Genomic DNA, 11,213 nt, shown 5'->3' on the forward strand with positions numbered 1-11,213 from the left:
CTTGCAGTTTCATGACGGAATCTGTAATTTGTTTTATTATTAGACTACGTTTAATATTTAAATGTGTGTTCGTATCCGATGTGACATGTAGACCTAACGAAATCTATAATTTGTTTTATTATTAGACTACGTTTAATATTTAAATGTGTGTTCGTATCCGATTTGACATATAGAGACAAAAAATTTTGCTAAAAACAAGTCCTAAATATTCCATTCAAATGAGTCCAATCTTTGGTTGCTTGGTTCTTGTTCATCTGCTTGATTTGAGGCAGGGGCGGTACCTTGACCAAACAAAATCCTACTACTGACTAAAACTTCAATTCGTGCTTGCGTGCGTGTTTCTGAGTCATCAGTGCGCGCGAGGAAGGGAAGCTTATCACAAATACTAACTTGGTAGAAAAAAAAAGTTTATTAAGTAGTGCATCCACATTGTCATAGGCTAAACATTGTATCTGTTTTATTGATTCCTAAATATTTTTTGTACTAAATGGCTGTAAGTTTTTTTTCGCTGTAGTATACTGCAAGACAGTACGGTACTATAGCACACAGCACATAAACCACTGTATATTGAGTGTATCTAAACGAAGAGATCAAGCAGCTGCAGGGAGGAACTGGGCCGAATTTCTGGCATGACGATCTGCTTATGGCCCAGATCAATATTTCTAGGCCGATGCCTCCTCATGTGGCCACCTAGGGCCTGGCCCATCTGAAAGCCCAACCCACACACCTCGCACGCGTGGATTAGAGGCTTGGACGGGCCGGGCCGCCGCTTGTTGGTAGTGGGCCGGAGGTGACTGGTCCGGTGGCCGCCGAGCGCCTGGTGCGACGGGAACCGCCGCCCGCACGTCCGGCACTCGAACGCCGCCGCCGCCGCCTCCTCGTCCCGCCGGCGACGCCGTGGCTCCGCGTCCTCCTCATCGCCGGACGATGACATCGCCGTCGTCGAGCCGCACGCCAGCGACAGCGAGAGCTGCACGTCGAGCTCCGCGAGCTGGCTAAGTTGGTTATCGTCTTCTTCTTCCTCGAGCTCAAGCTGCAGATCACTAGTGTAGTCCTCCTGCTGGTCCATGGCGGTGACGACGACGAAGACGTCGCTATCTCTCGCGAACGCAAAGGTTACACTTACACTTACACTTCACTAGCTTGGGTTAATTAACAAAAGATTAGATTCAGGTGAAGCGGCCAAGCCATCATAGCATATATTTATAGAGAGATCTATCGATGGATCGAATATATAATAATGCATGTGCAGTGTTAATCAGTGTGTGACATGCATATATGCAAGGGTGTCACGCAAGAAACTACTCGTAAGAGATAGAGATGGAATATGTTCCATTTCGGTTTGATTTACACGTAGGTACGAGAATCATGCAAGCCGCGTGTACCACTAGATCTATTAATTTCAGTGTAATTAATTACTAGCAGCGTCGTCAAGTCCTCAGTCCATGCTTGTACTTAAATTAGGATATCTGGATTTGGATAACTCCGGTCCTAATTAACTTAGTGAGCAAGTTTGTGGTAACTACTCCTATAGCAGAGAAATTAATGCGGAAGTACTTCCATTAAGTCATCCATCACAACACAACTGCATGCTAATTAACATGGCTGTAGTTATTAGTAGTTGGTAATCTCCTTTAATTCGCACTCCATAGCTTAGAGATTTCGAACCTACTATGTCAAAATATTAGTAATACCAAAACCTAGCTAAGTTTTGATAATGCTAACTTTTTAGTTATGTGTCTTGTTGACATACTTTGATAGTAAACCAAACACTAGCAATGTTACTATTTGAAGTGCCAATAATTCAATAGGTAATATTTTGGCTTCAAACCAAAATGGTCATTCAAGCTATCTTTGCCTGGGAGAAGCATGCATCAAAATGTTGATGATATCGTAGATACATGGCTCCATCCACCCAAGCCAAGTTGAAATTAAATCTAATTTTCACAAATATTACATGCACATGGATGTGCTTTTAATAGGATTTTAGTGACATTAAAGATTTACCGTTGGTTTTGTACTCACTAGCTAGTTAGTGTGCGTATACTAAGCGTGCGTATCTCCCGTGTAATAAATTTTTTTTATTGCATGCTTGTTTAATTTATAGATGTGTTGCAAATAATTAGTTAAGAAATATATGTGGTATGAAAAGAACATGGGACTAATTAATGGCATGAATCAAGACATTAGTTTGGAATAAGACAAGGAATTATTAGCTACTCTTTAGTGCTATAGGAACCTTGCTGTGCTAGCTTATGACTAAAGTTGTGGGTACGTAGGTCAAGCTAGTCTCCTGAAAACAAACTATACTTATTAAGCCATCACTCATGCAGGACCGCTCGTTACGTGTTGTAGATGAGATTCAGATCCATATCTTAGATTGTTCCTGCAGTGGGATGCCAACCAAAAAACGATGGGCCAATCGATCGAATCAAAATTAATATTAATTAAGAAAATTATCTGTTAGGAAGTTGCTTCGAAATTGCATGGTGATCTATCGAATTCGTTGATATTTCTTTTTGTTTTTTGAAGACTATTCAGCCATTCATTCATTAATAGTATAGCAGTACACAACTAGCTAGTGCCCAGTGACACAAAAAAAACTGACCTGTCAACAACAAGCAAATTTCATGGAAATTCTGCAGCATATATGCTGTACTCCGGTAGCTTCCATCGTCCATCGTTTAATTAGTTGCTTAATTAGATTTCCACCAATCAAACAACTGCGATGCGTCGTCGATCGCATGCATATGCGTTAATTAATTAGCTCATATGTTGATCGACGACGACAAGCTGATCAGTAGTACCATATACTGCTAGCTACTTGGCATTGTACTGTACTAGCAACGAACGTAATCTACATTGACCTTGTCGCATTATTTTAACTATACTCTCTCCATTTTATATTACTTATCATTTTAGCTTAATTTATCCTATATAAAACTTTCATATCTCTGATAATCAAATTTAGACATTCATAAAGTTTAAAATTATGAGTGTTATATTTTGGATTCATTATAGTAAGAAATACTTTCATAATACATCATTGGTATATATATTGTTAAATTATAGAAAATTTTAAAAATTAATGGTCAATATAAAAATGTTTAAATTAAAAAATAAAACAATAAATAATTTTGAACAGATGGAGTACTTAATTAGTTTAGGATAGCTACTAGCTGCTTAGCTTGTAGTATAAGATGTGATATGCATATATTAGCGTATTAATTAGTCACAGTTTAGATTTCAACTTTTGCCTTCAAACTTCTAACTTTTCCGTCACATCGAACTTTCCTACACATACAAACTTCTAACTTTTCCGTCACATCGTTTCAATTTTTTCAAACTTTTAATTTTGGCGTGGAACTAAACACATCCTTAGTGCGACAGTACATTACCGTGTTATATAGCAAGCACGTCGATCGGTCGCGTACGCGTACATAGTTCAAATTGAAGGATGCATATATATAAACAAATGGACAATTCTGTATTTTCTCTTGACTAGAAAAAATGCCCGTGTGTTACAACGGGTAAAGTCTATTTTAATCTTATTATTGTTATATGGTTTAGTTAAGATGAAATTCATTATGGGAGTGCGCTTGGATATATATTTTTAAAAAATCATGAGCTGTAGTTAGGAGTGCGATCGTCTCAAGTTAGCATGCGAGTTTTTTTTAAACAGATTTCTTATATGATTCCTTCTGTATTACCAAAAGTGAACGATTTTAAAAACCGACTCAAATACGGATATATATTTTCATAAGCAAACGAACTTAAAAACCGACTCATACACGGATGACGTACCAAAATACCGACAAAAACATCTTCAATTTTTATAATAGTAGAGAAGAAATATAGATTAAAACCAAAACATAAAATTAAAACCGACTTAAACATGGACGACGAACTGCGGATATGATAACAAATATCATGACGATCATGTCATGGAAACCACCAATAATCACATAACAAAATCTGTAACGAAAACAACCATTTTCAAGAGCAATATATATATAGTGGTTGAACTTGAAACATGTTCCATTGAACGAATACAATTAAAATCACGTGTATTTAATCATTGAAAAAATATAATTGAACATTACAAAATCAAAGACGAACTTAATTGGTATTGTATCTTGTGGCGTATACGTGTATATATATCTAGCTATAAGCATGTTGCGTGTTTGTATACCACTCCAGAACAAACTTAATTATTATTGACATTAATCACTGGTTTTATTCAATTCATATATTGATTTGTCCATTAGCCACTCACAAAAAGTGGATGAAATTATAATTGTGCACGTCGTCGTCGTCGTCGTCGTCACGCTCTTCCGACGAGGAGCCGGACATTGTCGCCGCCGCCGCCGCCGCCGCCGTCCACGTCGTGGACATTGTGCCATTACGACTCACCAGCGGCCGGTGGCGGCGCATGTGGCCGCCGAGCGCCTGGCCGGTGGCGAACACCTTGCCGCACATGTCGCACCGGTGCACTACCGGCGTCGAGGCGCCGCCGGCGCCGAGCTTGCCGGGGCGCGCGCCGAGGAGGAGGTCAAGGCCGTCGGCGCGCACCCGCGGCCGCTTGTGGCTGGTCCGGTGGCCGCCGAGAGCCTGGAACGTGGAGAACCGCCGCCCGCATGTCCGGCACTGGAACGCGCCGCCGTCGAGGTGCACCCGCTTCACGCCGCCGCCGCCCTTGGCGATCACCTTGCTCGCCGGCGACAGTGTCAGCACCAGCATTAGCTTCACCGGCGATCGTGTCGCCGTATTGGTGGCCACTTCCATCGTCGGTAAACTAATGAGCTTAAAGCTTAATTATATATATTAATTAACACCTTAATTGCTGCATGCAAAATTAAAGTGTTAATAGCAAACCAGCTACCGAATGTTCTAATGTCAAGAGATGGGATGGTATATATAGATCGAGAGGTTGGCCGGGGACGTTGACCGGAAGTCAACGTCGAGCTCGAGGCAGTACACATGTGTGAAGTTGCCTTGTGTTTCATGGAATTTTAGTTGGAGCGTGTAAACGCGCGCGAACGTATGCTTGTGACGACACAATCTTACGCACTAGTGTGCGCGAGGATGAGATCGATGCCTTCAGCTCGCATCCTACCGTCCGCTCTGCCTTGAGATTCGTGCGGTAGTTTCTGGGAAGCTACGTGCACATGGATTCTTGCACACGGAAATATTATCTTGTGGATAGCTAGTATGCAATGCCGTGTTTACGAAGACCGAATTCCCTTGGGTTTGCATATGTGTGGATACGATGTTGTCATTGCAAATGGGAACAAGAACTTAAGCGTGTGTTGCATCTTCAATTTCCTTGTTCGTTGGTGAAGTGACATGTGCCACATGCATCTTCTATCTTCCATAGTTGAAAAGTATTAATTTGTACTACTCAATATCCACTATCCAAAAAAAAAACAAATATTAATGACCTAGACTTAACATCGAATCATCTTTACTGGATTGGATATTGATCAAAGAAACGGGCTAACCAATTGACTCAGAATGAGAGTCAGACTTAATATGTTTAACAAATAATTAACAGAAATTGGATAGCAAAAACGCTGAACTAAAACTCTATTTCTTTGCTTCTAGCCGTGTTGTCTCCTAGAAGGAGGAAATTAACCATGTAAGATGTTCTATTGGCCATTAACTCGTGTGTCACATGATAACTATTTTAAACAATCCATGTTATCATCTTGATGTTTACTAGTTCAAAATTATAAAATTATTAAATCATGGAAAATATCATAATTGAGATTTCAGGACAACTTGGTATTTAGTATTACTTTTAAATGATAAGATACTAGTTAAAAACTGAATCTGCAGACTAATTACAACTAAACTTAAGCGTGTTGGATATTCAAAATGTTCATCTTTTCTTGTTTGTTGGTGAAGTGGCATTCATATCTTTCTCTGGTAGGAGAGTGTTAGTTTGTACTTAATATCAATTAATGACCAAGACTTAATTAAGATTTAGTAATGCATCTTGTTCGGTTGGTTGGATATGGACCAGAGTAACTTGTGTACTGGCTAAAACCAATGGTGAGACTGAGACTTTGTTTATCAAATCAGAGAAAGTGTATGACAAAAATACTTAACTTGAACACTGTTTTGATAATATATAAAAAGGCAAACAGTGAGCTAAATTTGCTTCCAGCCGTGTTGTCTCCCACAGGGAGGAAACTTACTTAGATTTGGTCCATGTTGATTTACATATTCAATCTTGCGAAGGAACTCATCAATTGTTTATGGAAGTGATACACAAATACGCTGTCAATCTATGTAGTCTGCAATTAATGATTATTGGTTTCGGGTACAGGTACCCCTTTGTTGAAATTTAAAAATTGCCTGATATTTTAGAAGTAACTTATGGGCAATTGGGCATTTTCACAACAGAACAATACAATGACTTTGTTCTAAAGTCACCAGTCAAAATTAAATACGGAACAAACCTGTGGCTTTTGCCTATCCAAGTGGTTGAATGCACTAGTGAATTTAGTTTGCCGTTTGGTAGCTACAAAACTGATCAAAGCCAAGTTGAGCATTCAAATACATTTGGATGCAATTAATTAATTAGGCTAGTATATTAATTGTTAGGAGTCGATCCTATTCCTATGCTTCCAAAAGAGCCAAAGAAGATAGTTGAAAAAGTAAGGGTTAATTGGATTTATGCCACTGCAAATATGACAAATTAAAAATATGCCACTACTATTCACGCTATCTGCTGGATGCCACTGTAAATTTCTAAAATTGAAACCATGCCACTCCGTCACTCTTTCCATCCTCCCCGTCAATCTTTCCGTCATCCCCATCCTCTCTCCGGCATGTTCACCACGTTGACCCGCTCCTTCATCTTGCCGACGGCCATGAGCTCGAGGAGGAAGTCGAGGAAGTCGCTGTCGTGGCCGTCCGGGTGCACGGCGTAGGCGGTGACGAACATGGGGTCACGGCCGGCGGCGATGGCGAGGGGACGCTCTCCCATGACCACCGCTCCGTCCGGTGTGCTACGTCGTCACCAAGGCGGCCGTGGTGTTCGGCGCGGCGCCTGACGAGGCCGGGCTGGGGCTGCAGGCCATGTTCCTCATGTCGCTCGCGCTCGCCGACACGCACATCGCCATGGCCTACCGCGCCAGCTGCCGTGAACGATGCCGCCTGCTCGTCTACAGAATCAACGTCGAAGCTATAAGTGATTGATTCCCTTATTTGCTCGTATCGTATCTAAACCCTGGATTTTGCTTAGTGGTAGCTTGTTGTCGAAACAAGATTTCGGCAATACTAAAATGGGTGGCTATCAAGCTAGAAAAGTCGATGGGTTTGGAAACAAGGAATTTTATATAGGTTCAGGCTTTCTTAATCAAGAAGTAATACCCTACTTGTAGTGTGGATTGGAAACATATTGAACCCAAAATATGCAAGCTTTCCAGATTCTAATCCGTGTTTTCGAGAGATTCTGGAGAACAATCGAGGCATACGCTTGCCAACCTTTTACTGGACATGACAACGGCCGGAAGAACCCGACGTCCCCTCACGCGAGGAAAGCAATGGTGGAGCGGTGGCCGGCGGACGAGGGCGGGAGGAGGCACCGCCGCTTCTTCTTGCCGCCGCCGGCTGCGGCGCAGGGTGTGGAGAAGGTGACCGCGGAGTTCGCGCGCTCGATGCGGAGCTCGGCGACGAGGTGCAGGTCGCGACGTACCTACGGTCGGCGAGGTGGCCGAGCACCGCGTCGGCGGCAGCGTCATCCGGGGCGGTGGAGAGGAGGAGAACGGGGAGAAGATGGGGAAGACGGAAAGATTGACGGGAGAGTAACGGGAGTGGCATGGATTCAATTTTAAAAATTTACGGTGGCATCCAGCAGATAACGTGAATAGTAGTGGTATATTTTTGATTTACCATATTTGCAGTGGCATGGATCCAATTAACCCAAAAAGTAAATGGTTATCCAGAGGAAAAGTACTTCAGGTAATTGATGAGAGTAAGACCAGGCAGCTAGTTAATTGTAGACTCAATTGCAGAAGTTACAGAGAAATACATTCAGAAATAGCTGTAGATGTGGTAAAATATACGGCCAGTGGTAGTCAACGAGCGTACGCAGTCGTATGTATGTATAATTGCAACGAATTGAAACAATCAATCATGTGAACACCAGGTAGAAAGAGACGTCAAATTATAGGTTAAATCGACCTTGCATTAGATATTTACAATGAGAGATCTTTACAGTGGAGTATGCTGGAAAACTGCGTGAATGATGCTGTTAAATTGTTAGTACTGAATTAACTCCAATTGGGCCGTCTTGGCGATAAATTTCTAATGGGCTTTTTATTCGTCGGCTGCTTGATCAAACACAGACTGGCTGAAAAGGGAAAAGTACACGCAAGGTCCCTCAACTTGTCATCGAGATACAAAATCGTCCCTAAACCGCAAAACCGGACATCCGGCATCCCCCAACTTACAAAACCGGTCATAAAAGATCCCTCGGCGGTTTTCACCCCGGTTTTGCCCCACGTGGCGGTTGACTCAGCGTGGGACCCACGTGGGCCCCACATGTCATGGAGACCACGTCAGCCTCCTCTCTCTCTTCTCTTTCCCTTCCTCTCCCTTCCTCATCTCTCTCTCTCACTTATCTGTAAAGCTAGCCGGGGCGAGCAGGAGAGGAGGAGGGCGGCGCCACGACGGCGACGGCGGCGGCGGCGGCCATAGTGGGGAAGCACGGCGGAGGCGCGGGGAGCCCGGAACCCTGCCGACGACGGCGAGCCCGTAGCCCTTGAGCCCGACAAACTTTGCTACCTAGGCGCCGATGCCGTACTCGCGGGAGTCGACAGCGAGGCCGAGCTCGACGTTGGCCTGGACGGTGTCGTGGCCGTCGTCCAGGAGGTTGTAGGCGCAGTGGCCGTGCGACCAGGGGAGCAAGGTGTCGGCGGCGACGACGCGGGAGCAGGGGAGCAAGGCGGCGGCGATGGGCGCGGCCTTGACCTCGCCACGGTGCGCAGCCTCAACGGCGTCCGCGTGGCCGACGAGATCCTGCGGCTTGTCCCTGACGCTGCCACGTTCCACACCACGCTGCGGTGCGTGAAGGAATCGACAAGCTGCTCAGAGGATTCGACGGCGCCGTGCCGTCGCATCATCCGTCGTCGTCTTGTAGCCAGCAAGGAGCTGCGGCGGCAGCGGCAGCGGGAGCGGGAGGACATCTCCGCCTCGGCCGCCTCGACGCCGAGGATCTCCAGGCGGCGCGGCCGACGGGGAAGGAGCGGCGGAGAGGATATCGACCGGCCGGCTCCCCACCCGACGAACGCGAGCGCGAGCGTGAGGTTCGTGCTGGGTGGTGACGCGGCGGTGGAGACACGGGACAGCAAGCTCGGCGGCGGCAGGCGAGCGCGGCTGCGGATGGGGAGCGGCGGCGCCGACGACTCCGCGCCGCTCGGCCTCATCGTCGTCGGCGGCTCCGGGCGCGGGCGGAGGTCTCCTCTGATAGGCGATGGCGGCCACGGTCACCGCGCCACTGTACGCGGCGGGGGCGTCGCACCGCCTGCTTCTCGTCGCTCGTCCACCATCACCGACCGCACGAGGGGGACGAGGAGGCCGGCGAGCTCGCGCCGCCCTGAGCCCGCGCGCCGCCACCGAGGAGCCGCCGTCGCCGGCTGCACCACCCTCCGGCCGCGCGCGCCGCCGCCTGTGCGAGAGCAGAGAGCGAGAGGAAGGAAGGAGAGAGAGAGAGGAGAAAAAGAGAGAGGGTGCTGATGTGGTCTCCATGACCTGTGGGGTCCACGTGGGTCCCACGCTGAGTCAGCCGCCACGTGGGACAAAACAGGGGTCAAAACCGCCGAGGGAACTTTTGTGACCGGTTTTGTAAGTTGGGGGACACCGGATATCCGGTTTTGCGGTTCGGGGACGATTTTGTATCTCGCTAACAAGTTGAGGGACCTTGCGTGTACTTTTCCTGGCTGAAAAAAACGGAAGTATTGAGGAAGATAGGCCCAACAAGAGGAAGGCCTAATATAGAAGCAGCCCAAGAGCCCGGATTCTTCTGGTCGGGTGACCAACGCAATACATGGCATTTTCTTTTTCCAGATAGAATGAAATGGAACGGTGAATGGTATGATTTAAAAAACTTATTGTTACAATACTTCTTATAAAACCCATTTAAAAATTTATTTATGGACTTGTAGCAGTTAATTTATTGTCTTCACTCCTAAATAATTATCGCAAAATCACTCAGGTTTTCAGCCAATTTTTCGGGAAAAGTATACATTGTGGTACGTGTAGTTGATCTCAAACTAAAACCACACAAAGTGATCGAATTCGTGCAGATGAGGCCCATCCATTTGTGCGCATGGCAACATACATACTCCATATATTTGCTGCTTGATATGATCGATATCGACTTATCTGAACGTCAAGATCGATCGTGCCCCATGAATGACGGATCGATCGATCAATTTATTATTGTTTCTTGTCTCCATCATATATAATCCTCTTCTGTTCATCAAAGCCTTTTTGATACACAACAAGGTGACAAGGATAAAACGGACGCACACAGCATATATATCCATCTGAAACCACGCTTATACGTGCCACAAGAATCCACAGAATACGGAATAAATATTTCCTTCTTGTCGAATAGTTCCATGTATATCCAGAAGATAAAATTAAAAATTGAGGAAATAGATATCCAAATTAAATTGTCAATAAACATGAAGCTTAATTAATAAGGGTCAGTTTGTTTTTTTTGGGGGAGGGGTAGAAGAGATTAGGAGTTATATGGAGGGCTAGGCATATAGCAGTTTTGGTGGGATAGAGATTGAGAGAACTTCCTACTTTTCAATATCTGGAGGGAACTGCTCCTTTACGTTGCCTAAACAATACTTAGCCCTCTCTTTTCTAAGCAAAACTTAATCTCTATCTAAAGTCTGTGTCGATTCCCACCATCTTTACAAATAAAAGATTAAAAAATCAAATTCCCAAACATCACCATCAATTCTCTCGTCTAAACTCTTAATATTCTTACTCGTCTTGCCAAACTTAGTGCTATTATAGATGATTAGTATATATTTCCCCTCTTTCGTATCATATGTCCCTTTGGTTTGCCCTAAAGCGAACCTTTTTAATTTTTTTATCAAAATTATAAAATAATAAGGCAACATTTTAAAACAAAAATAAATATATTACAAAATATGATCGATAGTGGATTTTATGAAACTAATTTG

General features: G+C 44.5%; 2 protein-coding genes across 2 annotated transcripts; both read right to left on the reverse strand.

Annotated features, from left to right (window-relative positions):
• Nucleotides 1-520: 520 nt before the first annotated feature.
• LOC9269083 (zinc finger protein ZAT18) lies at nt 521-1,169 on the reverse strand. The gene has a single exon (XM_015760897.3). It carries the CDS (start codon nt 1,067-1,069, stop codon nt 578-580), a length of 492 nt encoding a protein of 163 aa, XP_015616383.1. The 5' UTR covers nt 1,070-1,169; the 3' UTR covers nt 521-577.
• Nucleotides 1,170-4,050: 2,881 nt separating this feature from the next.
• LOC4351199 (zinc finger protein ZAT8) lies at nt 4,051-4,886 on the reverse strand. The gene has a single exon (XM_015761043.3). It carries the CDS (start codon nt 4,783-4,785, stop codon nt 4,273-4,275), a length of 513 nt encoding a protein of 170 aa, XP_015616529.1. The 5' UTR covers nt 4,786-4,886; the 3' UTR covers nt 4,051-4,272.
• Nucleotides 4,887-11,213: the final 6,327 nt, after the last annotated feature.

The sequence above is a fragment of the Oryza sativa genome, chromosome 11 (assembly GCF_034140825.1).
Source record: "Oryza sativa Japonica Group chromosome 11, ASM3414082v1".
Taxonomy (NCBI): domain Eukaryota; kingdom Viridiplantae; phylum Streptophyta; class Magnoliopsida; order Poales; family Poaceae; genus Oryza; species Oryza sativa.